General features: G+C 39.1%; 1 protein-coding gene across 1 annotated transcript in view; it reads right to left on the reverse strand.

Moving 5' to 3' along the window:
• The window catches only part of REPS2 (RALBP1 associated Eps domain containing 2), a 162357-nt gene that overhangs the window by 43465 nt on the left and 97824 nt on the right, over positions 1–21068 (reverse strand). Inside the window, exon 13 of the mRNA XM_060002900.1 lies at positions 16171–16232. Within this exon, the coding sequence (XP_059858883.1) occupies positions 16171–16232 (62 nt within the window). The remainder of the gene's footprint in view (positions 1–16170; positions 16233–21068) is intronic.

Consider the following 21068-nt stretch of genomic DNA (forward strand, 5'->3'; position numbering starts at 1 on the left):
CACGAAGAAGCCTGTGAAGGTGCTCGGGGCTGCCTCCTAATGAAAGGAAGCAGAAACAGATACAACACTTTAGCCTGGTCTTGGGCTCAGCCACCATCTGGTGACATCTGCATGATCACTTACATCTGTACCAGATGGAAGTGCTGAACCTCAAGGAGAAGAATTGGCCCCAGACTAGAGGCCCATGGGCGCAGGGTGGTGGGGTGTGGTTGGCAGGGACACCACTGAACTGCTAGGAAGAGAGGAGCTCGGAGAACTGAGAATGAAATTGAAACTCCGATACCAAATAAGACTGCTAAGCAAATTTCCAAAAAGCATGGAAGGAAAAAAGCCAGCAGTAAGAACAGCCTCCCAAAAATAAGATGAATTTACTCCTGACTAAAATGAAGACAGAACAAGTTGAAAATAACTTTAAAATAATTTTGTTTAGAACCCACAAAGTTAAAAGTAGGGAATGCATCCTGAAAAAGAACAGAGAACTATGAAACAGAAATTGGGAAAAGTGAAACAAGAACAGATTAACATAAAAAAGAATGGACTATAAAACCCGGAATCATAAACAGTTATAAATTTGGAAGTCAAAGATTTCATCCACAGCCAACCCAGAGAGATCATGACATAAAAAGATGAAAGTACCACTACTAGAAATAAAAGATGTGTTACCAGATATAGAAGCATAGCTAATGAGTTTGAGAAGAAAATAGAAGAAATAAGTAGAGAATCAAAACCTGCAGAGATATGACTAAGAGTGTTCTAAAAATTAAAGACATGATTTTCCAGATGGAAAGTGCATACCAATCATCATCTAGAATAAATAAATTTAAATCTATGCCTAGACACATCACAGTGAAATTGCAACAGAACATCGAAAATAAAGTTTTAAAAGCCACCATAGAGAAAAGATAGTAACTCCAAAGGAACCCAAAATAGATTCACAGAATACTCAGCAGCAACAAAAATAAATGCCAGAAGAGAAGGAGATAATACATTCAAAATGCTGAGGGAAAATAATCTTCAACCTAGAATTCTATTCATACATGCAGCAAAATTACCACTTAATAGAAAGGGCAATAAGTTTACCATCCAGAGAACATGGATGAAAAAAACTACTAGGTTATGTATTTCAGTAAAAGGTTTATGTGAACCTCACAATTGCTGGAGTTATCCTAACTATACGATTATGCAATATTATATGCCTCATCACAAGTTCTGAGAGCATGGTCTCTTAAAAGTAGCTTCCAAAGGCCATTTTATTCTGATAGAGCTTTGACTTTGTTTTATTCTAGTTGTCATAACAGAGAGCATTTTTTCCCTTTCTCCCAATCTTTAATTGAAAGAGGAAATCTTTAAAAGAAAAACTCCCTAATTTCCCCACCAAAACAGCTATTTAAACTTCTACCAGTTACTGCAGTCCACTTCCAAATGCTCAACAGTAGATACGTGACATTTGTGATTGAAACGTATAGAGACCTTCAAGGATACCCAAATTCACAAATCTACCTCTCACAAAAAGTCTCCCCAAAATAGAGAATGTACTTATATAAACAATTTATCATAAGATGAGATAGCTAAATTATAGATGAATTACTTAAGCGACCCCTTTAGACCCCTAAAAAGAGTTAGTGGAAATTCACTGAGGAGTTAACTTCCAGGTTCAAAGGCCCAATGAGGAGCGAACACTGGCCAGCAACAAAGGAAAAGGAATTTAAACTCTGACCACAGCAAAGGGGCCGATCAGTGTTTTCTATGGACCTTCAAGATCACTCTCAGAGAGTAGAATATCTTACTATCAAAGTTCTACTGAATACTTTTATGTGGTACAATCAGTAAACATTTCTGTATTTGGATCTTTTCTACTATTTTCCCTGTAAACATTCTAATGGATGTCTAATACTCTATTGGGTGGATATACATACAATACTCTTAACCAGAGCCTTCTTCTTGGGCATTTGTATTGTCTGTATTGTTTTAATTTTTATCAATAATACTAAAATAAATGTCATCATAGAACTTTTCCTTTCTTTTGAACAAGCTCTTGGGGAAAATTCTAATGGCATTTGTTGATAGCTGGAAAACTCTGAGTGCTCCTTTTAAAAGGAGGGGATTTATACTTAATCTTTCCTCCTCTATTCCAATGCCAGTATTTCATCACTCTCTCTTCTCCTTGAACTTCTCACTACGGCCATTTCCTATGCCTTTTGAATTTCTCATTCAGTGCCAGCTGTATGAAAATAGTACTTTTCAAATTCCTTTAATAAATCCTTATAAAAGGACTTGGAGAGCTCTCAAAATTCTATCAACAAAGACTGGTCTAAACCACAACTGTTTCTTCATGCTACACCAACCTGGAAATATGATTAGCTTTTTGAGTAAACTATGAAACAATTCTAGAGCTAGGTACCATAGAGTAAAATGTACTGCCAAAATCAATATATGAAAAAAGGTCTTACACAAAGCAGAATAATCTACTTGAATCTTCAGCCTTGATAAATTCAAAACAATGTTATCTACAGTGAGGGAGAAATTTATCAGAACCTAATTTTAATTTAAAATACAGCCTTTTATTTTAACTAGAGGACAACACAAGAGGAGTTGTGTCAGTCAAGCTACAGGTTTGTCAATTTTGTTGATCATCTAAGAAACCCAACTTTTGGTTTCAATGATTTCCCTGTTGTTTTCCGATTCTCTATCTATCTCCACTCTATTATTTCCTTCCTTCTGCTAGCTTCGGGTTTAGCTAGCTCCTCCTCTTTTTTTTAATTGAAGTATACTTGATTTACAATATTATATTAGTTTAAGGTGTACAACACAGTGATTCAGCATTTTTACAGACTATACTCCATTTAAAGTTATTATAAAATAATGGCTATAATTCCCTGTGCTGCACCCTAACCCTAACCCTTGTTGTTAACCTATTTTTTTGTTTTGTTTTTTTTGGGTTTTTTTTTTGCGGTACGCGGGCCTCTCACTGTTGTGGCCTCTCCCGTTGCGGAGCACAGGCTCCGGATGCGCAGGCCCAGCGGCCATGGCTCACGGGCCCAGCCGCTCCGCGGCACGTGGGATCCTCCCGGACCGGGGCACGAACCCGTGTCCCCTGCATTGGCAGGCGGACTCTCAACCACTGCGCCACCAGGGAAGCCCCTGTTAACCTATTTTATACATAGTAGTTTGTACCTATTAATCCCATACGCCTATCTTGCCCCTCCCCACTGGTATCCGCTAGTTTATTTTCTTTGTGAGTCTATTTCTATTTTACTATATACATTTGTTTACTTTTCAGATTCCACACGTAAGTGATAACACACAGTATTTGTCTTTGCCTGCCTGACTTATTTCACTAAGCATAATATTCTCTAAGTCCATCCATATTGCTATAAATGGCAGAATTTCATTCCTTTTTATGGATGAGTAATATTCCATTTTATATATATACACCACTTCTTTATCCATTCACTGTTGATGGATACTTAGGTTGCTTTCACACCTTGGAAATTATAAATAATGCTGCTATGAACACTGGGTGCATGTATCTTTCCAAATCACTGTTCTCATTTTTTTTTGGATGTATACCCAGGAATGGAATTGCTGGATCATAAGGTAGTTCTATTTTTAGTTGCTTGAGGAACCTCCATACTGTTTTTCACAGTACCTGCACCAATTTGCATGCCCACTGACAATGTACAAGAGTACCCTTTTCTCCACATCCTAGCCAACATTTGTTATTTGTGGTCATTTTGATGACAGCCATTCTGACAGGTGTGAAGTGATGTCTCATCACGGTTTTGATTTGCATTTCTCTAATAATTAGCAACACTGACCATCTCTTCATGTGCCTGTTGGCCACCTGCAGGTCTGCTTTGGAAAAACATCTATTCAAGTCTTCTATCCATTTTTTTAGCCAGGCTGCTTTTTTAAAAATATTGAGTTGTGTGAGCTGTTTATTTATCTTGGATATTAGTCCCTTGTTGGTCATATCATTTGTAAAGTATTTTCTCCCATTCATTAGGTTGTCTTTTTGTTTTGCGGATGATTTCCTTTGCTGTGCAAAAGCTTTTAACTTGAATTAGGTCCCGTTTGTTTATTTTTGCTTTTATTTCTTTTCTCTTAGTAGACAGATCCAAAAATGTATTGCTTCTACTTTTGTCAAAGTGTTCTAGTTTTATGCTTTCAGGTCTTGCAGTTAGGTCTTTAATCCATTTTAAGTTTATTTTTGTACATAGTGTGAGAAAACGTTCTAATTTCATTCTTTTACATGTAACTGTCCAGTTCTCCCAACACCACTTACTGAAGAGACTGTCTTTTCTCCATTGTATATTCTTGCCTCCTTTGATGTAAATTAATTGGCCATGAGTGCATGGGTTTATTTCTGGGTTCTCTGTTCTGTTCCACTGATCTATGTGTCTGTTTGTGTACCAGTACCATGCTGTCCTGCTTACTGTAGCTCTGCAGTATAGTCTAAAGTTAGGGAGAGTGATACCTCCAGCTTCGTTCACTTTTTCTCAAAGTTGCTTCAGCAATTTGAGGTCTTTTGTGGTTCCATATGAATTTTAGGATTCTTTGTTCTACTGTGGAAAATGTCATGGGTATTTTAATAGGAATTGCATTAAATCTGTAGATTGGGGCTTCCCAGCGCAATGGATAAGAATCCTCCTGCCAATTCAGGGGACACGGGTTCAAGCCCTGGTCCAGGAAGATCCCACATGCTGCTGAGCAACTAAGCCCGTGTGCCACAACTACTGAGCCTGCGCTCTAGAGCCCGCGAGCCACAACTACTGAGCCCACGTGCCACAACTATTGAAGCCTGTGCGCCTAGAGCCCGTACTCTGCAACAAGAGAAGCCACTGTAATGAGAAGCCCACACACCGCAACAAAGAGTAGCCCCCGCTTGCCCCAACTAGAGAAAGCCCGTGCACAGCAACGAAGACCCAATGCAGCCAAAAATAAATAAATAAAAAATTTTTAAAAATCTGTAGATTGCTTTGGGTAGTATAGACATTTTAACAATATTAATTCTAACAATACAAGAATATAGGATATCTTTCCATTTCTTTGTATCATCTTCAATTTCCTTCATCAATGTTTTATAGTTTTCAGAGTATAGGTCTTTCACTTTCTAGGTTAAATTGATTCCTAGGTATTTTGTTCTTTTTGGGGCAACTGCTTTTTGGTTGTTTTTTGGTGGTTTTTTTTTTTCTTTGCTCTTGCTTTCCAATAGTTCATTATTAGTGTATAGAAAATCAACAGATTTCTGTATATTAATCTTGTATCCTGCAACTTTACTGAATTCATTAATTAGTTCTAATAGTTTTGAGGTGGAGACTTCAGGGTTTTCTATGTATAGTATCATGTCATCTTCAAATAGTGAGTTTTACTTCTTCCCTTCCAATTTGGATGCTTTTTATTGATATTTCTTTTTCTTCTCTGATTGTTGCTGTCAGAACTTCCAATACATTGTTAAATAGAAGTGGTGGAGAGTGGGCATCCTTGTCTTGTTCCTTATCTTAGAGGAAATGCTTTCAGCTTTTCACCACTGAGTATGATGTTAGTTGTGGGACTGTCATAAAGAACCTTTATTATGTTGAGATATGTTCCCTCTATACCAACTATGATGACAGTTTTTTTTTTATCATGAATGGATATTGAATTCTGTCAAAGGTTTTTTATGCATCTATCGAGATGATTACATGATAGTGATCCTTCCTTTTGTTAAGATGGTGTGTATTACACTGATTTGTGAATACTGAACCATCCTTGCATCCCTGGAAAAAATACCAGTTGATCATGGTGTATGATCCTTTTTATGTATTGTTGAATTGAGTTTGCTAATATTTTGTTGAGAATTTTTGCATCTATATTTATCAAAGATGTTGGTCTGTAATTTTCTTTTTTTGTAGTGTCTTTGTCTGGTTTTGGTATCAGGGTCATGGTGGCCTCACAGAATGAATTTGGGAGTGTTGTTCTGTCCTCTTAAATTTTTTGGAATAGTTTGAGGATAGGTAGTAGTTATTCTTATGTTTGGGAGAATTCTCCTTTGAAGACATCTGGTCCTGGGCTTTTGTTTGCTGGGAGCTTTTTTAATTACAAATTCAATTTCACTACTAGCAATAGGTCTGTTCAAATTGTCTGTCTCTTCCTGATTCATTTTTGGCAAGTTTTATGCTTCTAGAACTTTGTTCATTTCTTCTAGGTTGTCCAATTTGTTGGCATATAACTGTCTATAGTATTCTCTTATGATTTTTTGTATTTCTGTAGTATTGGTTGTTATTTCTCCTCTTTCATCTCTTATGTTGTTCATTTGGGTCCTCTCTCTTTCCTTCCTGATGAGCCTGGCTAAAGGCTTATCAATTTTGTTTATCATTTCAAAGAAACAGGTCTTGGTTTCATCTTTTCTTTTTTTTTTTGGTCTATTTATTTCCTCTCTGATCATTATTATTTCCTTCCTTCTGCTCATTTTGGGCTTTGTTTGTTCTTCTTTTTCTAATTCCTTTAGAACGCTTAGGTTAAGTTGTTTGAGGTTTTTCTTGTTTCTTGAGGAAGGCATGTATCCCTCTAACATCCCTTCTAGAACTACTTTTGCTGCATCCCACAGACTGTAGAAAGCTGTGCTTCTATTTTCATTTGTCTCATGGTATTTTCTCATTTCCTCTTTGATTTCCTCATTGTCCCATTGGTTTTTAAGGAGTGTGTTGTTTACTCTCCATGTGTTTGTGCTTTTCCTGTTTTTTTCTGTAATTGATTTCTAGTTTCATACCACTGTGGTTGGAAAAAATGCTTGATATAATTTCTATCCTCTTAAATTTGTTGAAACTTCCTTTGTGCCCTAGCTTGTGATCTATCCTGGAGAACATTCCATGTGCACTTGAAAAGAATGTGTATTCTGGTCTTTTCAGATGCAATGTCCTTACTATTAAGTCCAACTGCTCTATTATGTCATTTAAGACCACTGTTGCCTTAATGATTTTCCATCTGATCTGTCCATTGATATATGGGGGGTGTTAAAGTCTCATACTATTATTGTATTATTGTCAGTTTCTCTCTTTATGTCTGTTAATATTTCCTTTATATATTTAGGTGCTCCTGTATTGGGTACATATATATTAACAAGTATAATATCCTCCTCTTGTATTGATCCCTTTGTCATATAAAATGCCCTTCTCTGTCTTTTTTTATAGCCTTTGTTTTAAAGTCTACTTTGTCTGATATGAGTGTTACTACCCCTGCTTTCTTGTCATTTTCATTTGCATGAAATATCTTTTTCCATCCCCTCATTTTCAGTCCGTGTGTGTCTTTGGCTCTACACTGCGTATCTTGTAGACAGCATGTACGTGGGTCTTGTTTCTATATCCAATCAGGTACACTATGTCTTTTGATTGGAACATTTAGTCCATTCACGTTTAAGATAATTATTCACATGTATATTCTTATTGTTATTTTGTTAATTGTTTGGTGTTTTTTTAGGTCTTCTTTGTTCCTTTCTTCTTTTGTTCTCTTGTGATTTGATGACTATATTTAGTGTTATATTTGGATTCCTTTTTATTTTATGTGTGTACATCTATTATAGATTTTTGGTTTGTGGTTACCATGAAGTTTTTATATAGCAATATATAAAATATGCTATAAATATCATATAATATATGATTGTTTTAAGTTGCCCATCTCTTAATTTCAAATGCATTTTAACAACTCTGCATTTGTACATCTAGTTGTTTTGTGTATCCCTTAAGGCCACTTGGTTTTTTAAGAGTATGTCATCTAATTTCCACATATTACTGAATCTTCCAGTTTTACTTCTGGTACTGATTTCTACTTTCATTCCACTGTGGTCAGAGAAGATACTTTGTATGATTTCAGTCTTTTTAAATGTACTGAGATTTGTTTTGTGGCCTAACATATTTTCTATCCTGGAGAATGTTCCATGTGCACTTGAGAAAAAATGTGTAGGCTGCTGTTGTTGAGTAGAGTGTTCTATAGACGTCTATTAGGTATCTATTTCATTACTGGTCTTCTGTCTAGTTGTCAATCCATTAATGAAAGTGATATATTAAAGTCTCTATTATTGTAGAACTGGCTATTATTCCCTTCAGTTCTGTTGGTTTTGCCTCACACATTTTGGTGCTCTGTTGTTAGGTGTGTATATGTTTATAATTTTTATCACATTAATGGATTGACTCATTTATCAACACATAATGTCATTCTAAGTCTCCTGTAACAATTTTTGTCTTTAAGTTTATTTTGGTCTGATATTAGTATAGCCACCCCAGCTCTCTTTTGGTTACTATTTGCATGTAATATCTTTTTCCATCCTTCCACTTTCAATCTATTTGTATCACTGGATCTAAAGTGAAGTCTATTGTAGACAGCACATATTTGGATAGTTTTTAATGCATTCTGTCTGTCCCTGCCTTTTTTTAATATATATATTTTCTTTTAATGTATTTTTATTGAATTTGTTACAATATTGCTTCTGTCTTTTATGTTTTGGTTTTGGGCCATGAGGTATGTGGGATCTTAGCTCCCTGACCAGGGATCGAACCCACACCCCCTGCAGTGGAAGGTGAAGTCTTAACCACTGGACCGCCAGGGAAGTCCTGTCTCTGCCTTTTAATTGGAGATTTTAATCCATATAATTTAAAGTAATTACTAATAAGGAAAGATTTACTTTTGCCATTTGCTGTTTGTTTTCCAGGTCTTATACCTGTTTTCTTCTCAATTCCTCCATCACTATCCTCTTTTGTGATTAACTGATTTTTTTTTTTAGTGTAACATTTTTATTACCTTCTCATTTTTTCCATTTTTTTTTTTAGTTTTTTCCTTAGTAGTTACCCTAGGAATTAGTTAATATCTTAACTTTATAACAAGTTTGAATTAATACCAACTTCATATCAATAGTATAGAAACCTCTGCTCCTACACAGCCCTGCTGCCTCCTTATATTACTATTGTCACAAATTACATCTCTATGCATGTGTGCCCATTAACACAGATTGTAAATTATTGTTTTAAGCATTTCCCTGTTAAATCATATAGAAAAACAAAGGAGTTACAAACTAACAATGCAACACTACTGGCTTTTATACTTACCTATGTAGCTACCTTTACGTTTCTTCATTTCTTTTTAGAGCCTCAAGGCACTGTCTAATATCCTTTCATTTCAGCCTGGAGGACATCCTTTAGCATTTCTTACAGGGCAAGTCTACTAATGACAAATTCCTTGAGGTTTTGCTTATCTGGGAATGTTTCAGTCTCCAGTGACACTGTCTGTGGGGGTGTGAAGTGCCTCCCCAGGCGATCTGCTGCCATCAGTCACAGTTGAGAGACTAGATTCCCCCTTTGGTCTCTGCTGAAGCCATGTTTGCTGACTAGGAAAGCACCACTCTGGGCTGTCTACTGCTACCACATGAGGAGCAAAATACCAGCCTCTCCAGTAGGTCCCTGCTGACATCAGAGGGGGGAGCATCCATGGTGTTTGGCTGGGGTACAGCAAGTATTGTTAAAAAGGTCTATATCCAGCTTAGCTACCTCCTTCCCAGTGCTTTGGCTGGGGAGTATATGTTTTTGTTTGCATCTGTCAGTGGTTCTGGGTTGCAGGCTCCTCCAGTGCCCAGTCCAGGATATATGAAAGATTTGTTAAAACTCAGGGGACTCACTACTATGCTATTCCTCAACTCCTGAGGCCCTAGTCAGCCTGCTTTCCTCTTTACATCTTTTGAAATCCTCTTTCTGCCATATTATGCCTAGAGTTTTTAGTTGTACTTAGCAGTGGGAGAGCAGGGAGAAGTTAGTCTAAGCCATCTTGTCCTCAATTGTGTTTTGTGATGTTTCATCTATACTTGCAACAAAATTTTTCTTGGACCGAGGAATACAACACATGATCAGAAACTTTAAGCAGTAAAAGGATCTATCTAGTCTAATCTTCTCATTTTCTAGAAGAGATAGTAGGTCCGTCACATGAATTTGCTTACTTCCCATAAAGCCATAGAGCTTCATAATAGTAAGGCTAAGAATAAGACCACGGACAGACACATTTGTATAATGCTGTACAGCTTTCATTACGTTCTTTCATCATCGCAGATGAAGATAAATCCTGGACCTAGATCTTCTTTCCTTAATCACTGAAACACTCACTAACATACTGTGATTTTCAGCTAATCTTCAGCATGCACCGTAGGACAGAAGAGAGTAACACTTTGGAAGAAAATGAAGATGGCATCTTAGGTGATATATGTTTGTAAATTCTCTTCAAAATAATTACTGAGTTTCTAATACATAAGTACATAGAAGACTACCTCTTGACATATACTAAATTTATATTTTGATGAGTGAAAATCAGGATGCCGTATATACCTTGGAAAGCTTACAAATATGCTTCATCTACATAACCAATATATTAAGGTGATTTAGTAACTAATGTACATTACATGACATCATCTGAACACATTATAGCAAAAGATCTCATGATATGTGATATACGCCCACAGGGTTCTAATTTAATAAAGAAAAAAGCCACAAAGTTTTAGAAGCAGTAACATTTCTATGTTGTTTACATTTCAAGAATGTTTCTTGCTGTTTTCTTATAGATATTTGAAAATTGCCAGTGAGATAATACTTCATTTTACTCTCCTGAAAATGGATTTAGTATGAATTTAAAATGGATTCAGTATGCATGCTATACTTTAATCAAATTTACATTTTAAAAACATATTACATAACCCTGTAAGAGACTTACATAATCACTAGTAATGCCAAAAAAGAGAGAGAGCTCTAAAACTCTTAAACGTCTCCCAGGAGAATTTACTATTTTGTATCATCAACTATATTAACTTAAGGAAAACAGTCTTGAAATGAAAAGATACTCATTTACAAGGACAATGTATTTTTTTTTTAAAAAAAGCATGGAGTATCAAATATTTCAGAACTTCAGGGCCTACAAACTGCCATTTGAGTTTAAGTGAGCCTCAGTCTTCCCTTGCAAATTAAATGAAGAGAGTATTTTATATCAACTTGTATCTAAGAAATTTGGCTTTGAAGTAAAGCGGCATGCCCAGCATATCCCTACTGGATTCAGTACAGCCTCAGAGACCTGATCCTAGCCAGATGGCAAAGTCAGATGACACATTAGCTGAATGGACTATGGAGTCCTTTCAAGGCCATCTGTGTTCATGGCCAATCCTTCACAACAGTACACAGAGGACTGGAGGCACACAGCGACTAGTCATTCCAGCAAGACCTTCCCATCATGCCCCCTGACCCTGCTGAAATCAGTTATCACCAGAAGCCCGGGACCCCCAGGACATTCATTGTGATCAGGGTCCCTGTCCCCACAGGGTCTGGATATATCCCCTAACCGGACTTCGTGTCTCCCACCCTCCCCAGCTTGAGAAAGCCTCCCACCGTGCCCTTTAAGAACTCGCGGTGGAGCATCAACAGATCCCCTATATTCTCAACTTCTTCTTTGAACATTCCTTCCTCTCACCTTAATCCAGTGCCTCTCAATCCTGACTGCACTTCAGAATCACCTGGGGAGCTTCTACAAACTCCTCAGTAGGTTGCAAGCTCCCCCAAACGATGCTGGTGTCCGCAAGGGTGAGCGCTGCTGTGCTGAGTGACACCCTGTGCTGTCCCCTCAGCAGCTGCTCCCCAGACAGAACTCTCTCATCGGGGGCCTTTCCTCTCCCACAGCTCTGGCACCACCGGGACTAAAGTGAGCAGGCTGGCTGCTCTTCACTGCCACCTCCAAACATGAAATCTCTCTCGTCTAAAACCTCCTAGCTTTCCAAATTGCGGGCAGTTCCTCCAACACACAGGGACCTCTTGTACACCTGTTTCTTTGCATTTGCTTTTTCTCTACAGTAATGTTCTGAACCCCTCAGCCATTAAAAAGAAAAGTTCTCTTGATTCTGTAAAACTCATTTCACTGGTAACCTTGGCCCTTGCATGAAGCCCTCTTGGTCTCTCTGAGCTTAGAAGTATTGCTAAAATGCTTCCTTCATAGCACTTTCATCCCACAATGCTATTGTAGTGCTCACTGCATTGCTCGCGAAGAGCACTTGCCATTATAAAGTGAGAAATTAGTGGTATAAGTAGGAAAATTCAGAGCACATGAGTCTATAGGGAGCTGCAATTCATCAAATGTGGTGCTAACACAAAACTGAAAATATTATCCTTTGGACCAAAAAAAAAATCTCCTCTTTATTAAAGATAACTACACTGAAGCTGTGGCTCTATCACAATTGCTACAAGAAATCTGGCCCGAGATCAACACTATTAAAGGGATTTGGCTATTGAAGTACCACACAGGCCCCGAGCAGAAAACAGACCTACAGGACAAGCACCAACCCTGTGAATGGCATTTTACTCAGTTCATATGCACACAATGAGCTAATAAGTTTAACTAACTCTCATTTTAACACTGCTCCATATGAAACAGTTACCTCTAATTGCTTTTTAATCATTTACACTATGAATCAGTCTTTTAAAAAAAAAAGTGTCACCTCTGGCCTCTAGCCTGAGCCAAAATACTACACCCTGCTCTCCGGCCTGTCCACAGGAAAACGTGGGACCAAAACATTTGATTCTTTATATGCTCACTTGGTCCTTCTTGATCTTACCTATATAGCATGAAAAATAAGATCAGTTTCTTTGAATTTATTCCTTTTCCTAACTCCAAGGCCCCATTTGTATAACTTAATCCAGATGTTCATACCATGGTGGTGCCTGGTCTAAGTAAGGGCCAGTGAGGCTGCATTTTATGCTGAAAACCTAAATCTCATCTCTCACTTGATAAAATTAGAGACAGACTTTTGGTGTATGTATGTATGTATGTATCTATCTATCTATCTGTATATATATATAAACATATATATATATATATATATATCTTTGTGCACGTATCTGCAACTGTACAAACTCTCTTACATACTTAAAAACTGATAGTGCATTACTGATTGGCCACATAGTTTTTTAAATAGTGTTCCTCTTGGGGGAATAAAATGTTTTCTTTATTATAATCTAGTCTTGCCCGTTTATCAAGTTATATAATATGAAAATGTTAAATCCAAAAACTTTTCATCTTAATCTCTTCTCAAAGCTACTAATAAATACAATGATTTTAACTATACCAGGCTTCCTGGTTTCTCCCCTAAGTACTACAGTTTAAGCCCTACAAAAGAAGTCTCTGTAGTTAAGTATATATATATTTTTTTCCAAAGTCACCTTGATTGTCCATATATACCAAAGAACAGTCAAAAAAATTTTAACATAGCAAAAGAATAACTCAGAGTATTTAAGTTCTCTATAAATAAAATCTGTTGCTTTTCTGTTCCTTCTTCCTCTCTCATGAGGAAGCAACGAAGAAAACACAACAAACCTAAAACACAGCAATTTGAAATCCCAAGCTAATGTGTGGTAAACTTTCTTTTTCATTTTCACCTCTTCTAGGGAAACCTATTGGCATAAGATATAAAAATTTAACTTTAATCACATAATATATAGATGAGGTGACAGATTAAAGATGTTTGGAAATGTTCTTACCAATACCTTAAGGCTGGTGTATAATCATGTGCTATGCCCTCAGGATATTAACAGTATTTTATAAATAAAGGGATGAATGGTCACAAGCTAGAAAGCTGCCAGCTTTAACAAAATTGAGCAGGTTGGGGCTTCCCTGGTGGCACAGTGGTTGAGAGTCCGCCTGCCGATGCAGGGGACACGGGTTCGTGCCCCGGTCCGGGAAGATCCCACGTGCCGTGGAGCGGCTGGGCCCGTGAGCCATGGCCGCTGAGCCTGCGCGTCCAGAGCCTGTGCTCCGCAACGGGAGAGGCCACAATAGTGAGAGGCCCGCGTACCACAAAAAAAAAAAAAAAAAAAAAAAATTGACCAGGTTGCTTTACTGTAAGACTTCAAAGCCCTTAATGAGCTGGCGTGCACTGCAAATCTCCCAGAGCAGGTACAGAGGCAGCAAATCTGTCTTACCACACAGCCCTATTAATATCTCCCAGGAGAAGGCTTCATCACAAGTAGTTTGGGAAAGACTGAAACATATAGGTGCTCCATACAGATGGTTAGGTGACTTTCTCCTGGGGCCAACAGTAGGAATTTGACACGGCACAAAGACTAAACACCACCATGTGTGGATCAGCCAGGACTTCCTCTGTTGACCGTGTGTGTCCCACGTACAGTGGGCGAGGAGGGGAGTGTAGGGGAGCGAAGTGGTGGAGGGCTCTTCTGCCTGCTTTCGTACACACCTGTTTCTATAGTCTGAAAACTCCATAGTTAGGCAGCTGAGCTGGAGGCTTGGGCGGAGTGCTAGGCTCACTGTTTATACATTGTGATGGGAAATCTGATAGACAAACAGGCAGTCTCTTTCGTTAACAGTTGACTTCAGAATTCCCAGGTCCCCACCAGCTCCTCAGTCACCAAGCCCCAGAGCAGGCAGGAAGCCCACCTAGAGCAGCTCAGATGAGGACTGCTGATAGCGGCAGCACGGTTCACAACCGGGAACTAACTACTGTCACTTGTGCAGCAGGAGAAACATAAGGAGGTTGGTCACAAAAGCCCTTTCAGACAAGTGTTCCAAGCATTCATCCAGGTGGCTCCCAAGTCCTGGTCTGAAACCAGCAGCTGGTAGATAAGCACCTCCGGAACGCCCACTAATGTTGCTGTGACAGGCTTGCTGTTGGTGTAAATCAGGAGCATCAGCTCATCTAGGTCCTCCTGGGGGACATGGTGAAAGCCTCAACTGCCAGCGCAATGGAGCCCTGTCTTCCTGTACACACGGATACTTTGACTCCAACAATGGGAAGGGGGAGGAAGCTTCAGGAGATGGACCTTGGCTCTACTGTTTACTAGCTATGTCACCTTGGGTAACTTGCTTAACCCCTGTATGCTTCAACTTCTTCATCTGTTCTTTTTTGGTTTTTTTTTAAGGTTAATATTTATACCTACACTTCATAGGGTTTTTGTGAAGATTAAATAATGCATTGAAAGCACTTAGCACAAATGCGTGCTCTACTATAGATGCTCAGTAAACACAGCTAATAATTTAAATGAGTAGAAATCACAGGCAAGGAAGGGCAAGGATGGAACTAAAGCTTGGCAGTAGTAAATAGCAGGGACTCAATAAACACTTGTTGACTGGTTAATTAACCTCTCGTAAAGCTAACACTGGAATATTGAAAAAACGGTTCTCACTTATTTATATGTGGGTCAGGAGGAAGAGGGGTTTAATTACCCTTCAAACTGAAGGAGGAAGCCCATGTCTCATGGTATTTGCATCTCGAGGTTGAGTGGACACTAAAGACCACCTAATTCTCTAAAAGAAGGACAAGCCAATGTTTAAAGTGGTTTCAGTGACTCAGCGAGTCCTGAGATGCACCATATGGAAACGTATGCTCTGAACTACCCAGAGCAATGAGGTAGAAACTGGGTCGCTTTATAGAGAAATTTCTCAACATTTCCTGCCCAAAGTCAGAGAGAGTCTTTAAAGATAGTTTCTTCAGGAGCAATTAATGAAAGGAAGGATCTGTAGCACTCTTTACCACACTCCACGGATTTGCTGTTTTGCTTCTCATTTTCAACTCTACAAAGAGTGTTCATGTAAAAGGCCATAGTAGCACACGTCAACAAGGCGGAATTGATTCACAGGTGAAACAGATTCGGGTGATACAGTCTCCCAACGCTGCTGATTCAGCTTTTTGTCCCGAAGGAAAATACCATCCTAAAAAAAGCACTGTGGGCGCACTAACTCCATGCTGAGGACCATTTATTTTTAGTTTATGCAGAATTAACACAGCTCCTAAAACACTGAGGAAAATATAGGCACTCAGACTGCACATACTACACAGAAAAGCCACGTTCCCCAGCACCAATCGGAGAGGCACCCCTTCTGCTCCTCTCTCTGTAATGAAGACCACATGCAACCCTCTACAGCCAAGACTGAACTGTTTCACACATTTGCTTGGTTGCTTATTGAGGAAACTGTCCCCTTTCCACATGAGGCTGGGGGCTGGCTGGATAGGAAGAAATTCAACCCCACTCTGCTCTCCCGGTCCAGTCCAGACATCATCTTGGGAACCTGACCAGCCAGTTCTGTGGTGATCAACCCTCGCAAAGGAACCACAGTGGGAGGACAACTGCCTACTGACAGTTCTCAGAAACCAACGTCGTCGCCTACCTGCGATGGACAAGGTCTCGGAGGAAGTGCGGGTGGTGGAGGTAACGATCCTGACTTAGAAGCTGAAAAGAAAAATACACACTGTTAAGGACCACCGAAAACAACACACAGCACTCTTCCACTTGTTAACTGGGAAGAGCTATCGCATTTAACAATTTTAAATTTTTAAAATCTATCTGAGGGCTTTTTTTTCCTTAAAAAAAAAATGAGTACATGCTATTTCCAATCCCTTTTTCATTTTCCTCCTATCCAAAATCCAAATATCTATATAGGCTGTTGTGATTAAGACAGTGTAAAACAGTAAGGAAATGACACTCTTTGATCAAAAGACTGGAACCCAGCACGGGAAGGACAGTCAATCCCCAATTAATCTGATGTTAATTATTTAGTTTCAAATACTCTAGGCCCTTTGACTCCTCTCCTATTTCTCCCAAGCTCTCAGCCATTACACTGCTCATTAGCTTGAGTTGGGAGCCAGAAATCCAGAATCCCAACAAGGCAGCACTGCTGCCCTGTGAGTGGGTCTGAGAGCAGTAGGAGAGGCTGCAAATGATGGACTAAAATGATATTTAGGGATTCTTCAAAGATCTCAATTTCCTTTTCGCCCTCTGATCCTTATTATCAGGGATAATTAAATCTGTTTCTAAAAAAATCTGGCCCCATTTGAAGCATCTTCTGAAAGAAAGTTTCATTCTAACCTTTTAAAAAATTTTTGTAAATGCAGAGAAAGCTGGAGTTAAGCCAAGAATGTCTGAGTTGTAATTTAACAATGAAAACAAACATCTGCTATCGAATTATAAATAAGGCCCATGATCACACGCAAGAAATAAGTTTATCATCACACACTGGCCAAGTTAAACCACATTCTTTACAAACTCCTTAGAAAAGCACACCATGCTCTATACAACTATATGCAGTTTATTTCCAAATCTGTAATATGTGGCCTAATATTTAAACAACTTTCTATGCCTTAAAAATAATTCATACCCTTTCTCCTGCTGCCAGGACAGGAACTCAGCTCTGTGTTTCCTTGGCAGATTGCGATTCCACTGGGCACGTAGATCCTGGGCTGCGGTTCACCGCACACCCACTACACTCCAGGTGCCCAGGCAGGGCTCCTTAGACCATCCACCATGTGGCTGACATGGTCTTGGTGCTCCAGCCTGCTGTGAGGCTTGACGCTCCCAGGTAGCAGAGCCGAGTTCAGGACACTGGTCCACCAGACCTCTCAGCCCCATGTAATATCAATCAGCAAGAGCTCTCCCAGAGATCTTCGTCTCAACACTAAGACCCAGCTCCACCCAATGGCCAGCAAGCTCCAGTGCTGGACGCCGCATGCCAAACAACTAGCAAGACAGGAACACAGCCCCACCCATCAGCAGAGAGGCTGCCTAAAATCATACTAAGTTCACAGACACCCCAAAACACACCACCGGATGCAGCCCTGCCCACCAGAAAGACAAGATCCAGCCTCACCCACCAGAACACAGGCACTAGCCCCCTCCACCAGCAAGCCTACACAACCCACAGAACCAACCTCAACCACTGGGGGCAGACATCAAAAACAACAGGAAGTACGAACCTGCAGACTGCGAAAAGGAGACCCCAAACACAGAAAGTTAAGCAAAATGAGAAAACAGAGAAACACACAGCAGAAGAAAGAGCAAGGTAAACACCCATCAGACCAAACAAATGAACAGGAAATAGGCAGTCTACCTGAAAAAGAATTCAGAGGAATGACAGTAAAGATGATGCAAAATCTTGGAAACAGAATGGAGAAAATATAAGAAACATTTAACAAGAACCTAGAAGAACTAAAGAGCAAACAAACAATGATGAACAACACAATAAATGAAATTAAAAATTCTCTAGAAGGAATCAAAAACAGAATAACTGAGGCAGAAGAACGGATAAGTGACCTGGAAGATAAAATAGTGGAAAAAGCTACCACAGACCAGAATAAAGAAAAAAAAATGAAAAGAATTGAGGAGAGTCTCACAGACCTCTGGGGCAACATTAAATGCACCAACATTCGAATTATAGGGGTGCCAGAAGAAGAAGAGAAAAGGAAAGGGACTGAGAAAATATTTGAAGAGATTATAGTTGAAAACTTCCCTAATATGGGAAAGGAAATGGCCAATCAAATCCAGGAAGCACAGACAGTCCCATACAGGATAAATCCAAGAGGAAACATGCCAACACACATACTAATCAAACTATCAAAAATTAAATACATGGGCTCCCCGGGTGGCACAGTGGTTAAGAATCTGCCTGCCAATGCAAGGAACACGGGTTCGAGCCCTGGCCCGGGAAGATCCCACATGCCGTGGAGCAAATAAGCCCATGCACAACTACTGAAGACTGTGTGCCTAGAGCCCGTGCTCTGCAAAATGAGAAGCCACGACAATGAGAATCCCATGCACCGCAAAGAAGAGCAGCCCCCGCTCACTACAACTAGAGGAAACGCGCACACAGCAACGAGGACCCAAGAGAGCCAAAAATAAATAAATAAATACATTTTTTTAAATTAAGTACAAAGAAAAAATATTAAAAACAGCAAGGGAAAAACAACAAATAAAATACAAGGGAATCCCCATAAGGTTAACAGCTGATCTTTCAGCAGAAACTCTGCAAGCCAGAAGGGACTGGCAGGACATATTTAAAGTGATGAAAGGGAAAAAACTACAACCAAGATTACTCTACCCAGCAAGGTTCTCATTCAGATTCCATGGAGAGATTAAAACCTTTACAGACAAGCAAAAGCTAAGAGAATTCAGCACCACCAAACCAGCTTTACAACAAATGCTAAAGGAACTTCTCAAGACAGGAAGCACAAGAGAAGGAAAAGACCTACAATAACAAGCCCAAAACAATTAAGAAAATGGGAATAGGAACATACATATCAATAATTACCTTAAATGTAAAAGGATTAAATGCTCCAACCAAAAGACTGGCTGAATGCATACAAAAACAAGACCCATGTATATGCTGTCTACAAGAGACCCACTTCAGACCTTGGGACACATACAGACTGAAAGTGAGGGGATGGAAAAAGATGTTCCATGCAAATGGAAATCAAAAGAAAGCTGGAGTAGCAATACTCATATCAGATGAAATAGACTTTAAAATAAAGAATGTTACAAGAGACAAGGAAGGACACTGCATAATGATCAAGGGATCAATCCAAGGAGAAGATATAACAATTGTAAATATTCATGCACGCAACATAGGAGCACCTCAATACACAAAGCAAATGCTAACAGCCATAAAAGGGGAAATACACAGTAACACAATCATAACAGGGGACTTTAACACCTCACTTTCACCAATGGACAGATCATGCAAAATGAAAATAAACACGGCAACACAAGCTTTAAATGATACATTAAACAAGATGGACTTAATGGATATTTATAGGACAATCCATCCCAAAACAACAGAATACACTTTCTTCTCAAGTGCTCATGGAACATTCTCCAGGATAGATCATACCTTGGGTCACAAATCAAGCCTTGGTCAATTTAAGAAAACTGAAATCCTATCAAGTATCTTTTCAGACCACAACGCTATGAGACTAGATATCAATTACAGGAAAAAATCTGTAAAAAACACAAACACATGGAGGCTAAACAATAAACCTAGAAACAAATGACAATGATAACATGACGACCCAAAACCTATGGGATGCAACAAAAGCAGTTCTAAGAGGGAAGTTTCGAGCAATACAATCCTATCTCAAGACACAAGAAAAATCTCAAATAAACAACCTAACCTTACACCTAAAACAATTAGAGAAAGAAGAACAAAAAACCCCAAAGTTAGCAGAAGGAAAGAAGTCATAAAGATCAGATCAGAAATAAATGAAAAAAATGAAGAAAACAATAGCAAAGATCAATAAAACTAAAAGCTGGTTCTTTGAGAAGATAAACAAAATTCATAAACCATTAGCCAGACTCATCAAGACAAAAAGGGAGAAGACTCAAATCAACAGAATTAGAAATGAAAAAGGAGAAGTAACAACTGACACTGCAAAAATACAAAGGATCATGAGAGATTACTACAAGCAACAATATGCCAATAAAAAGGACAACGAGGAAGAAATGGACAAATTCTTAGAAAAGCACAATCTTCCAAGACTGAACCAGGAAGAAACAGAAAATATAAACAGACTAATCACAATCACTGAAGTTGAAACTGTGATTAAAAATCTTCCAGCAAACAAAAGCCCAGGACCAGATGGCTTCACAGGCGAATTCTACCAAACGTTTAGAGAAGAGCTCATACCTATCCTTCTCAAACTCTTCCAAAATATAGCAGAGGGAGGAAAAACCCCAAACTCATTCTACGAGGCCACCATCACCCTGATACCAAAACCAGACAAAGATGTCACAAAGAAGAAAACTACAAGCCAGGGCTTCCCTGGTGGCGCAGTGGTTGGGAGTCTGCCTGCCGATGCAGGGGACACGGGTTTGTTCCCTGGTCCCGGAGGATCCCACATGCCGCGGAGTGGCTGGGCCCGTGAGCCATGGCCCCTGACCCTGCGTGTCAGGAGCCTGTGCTCTGCAATGGGAGAGGCCACGACAGTGAGAGGCCCGTGTACCGCAAAAAAAAAAAAAAAACTACAAGCCAATATCAGTGATGAACATAGATGCAAAAATCCTCAACAAAATACTAGCAAACAGAATCCAACAACACATTAAAAGGATCATACACCAAGATCCAGTGGGGAAGGATCATACACCATGATCCAGTGGGGTATATCCCAGGAACGCAAGGATTTTTCAATATACGCAAATCAATCAATGATACACCATATTAACAAACTGAAGGATAAAAACCATATGATCATCTCAGGAGACGCAGAAAAAACTTTTGACAAAATTCAACACCCATGGGCT

This window comes from Delphinus delphis, chromosome X (genome assembly GCF_949987515.2).
Source record: "Delphinus delphis chromosome X, mDelDel1.2, whole genome shotgun sequence".
NCBI classification, from domain to species: domain Eukaryota; kingdom Metazoa; phylum Chordata; class Mammalia; order Artiodactyla; family Delphinidae; genus Delphinus; species Delphinus delphis.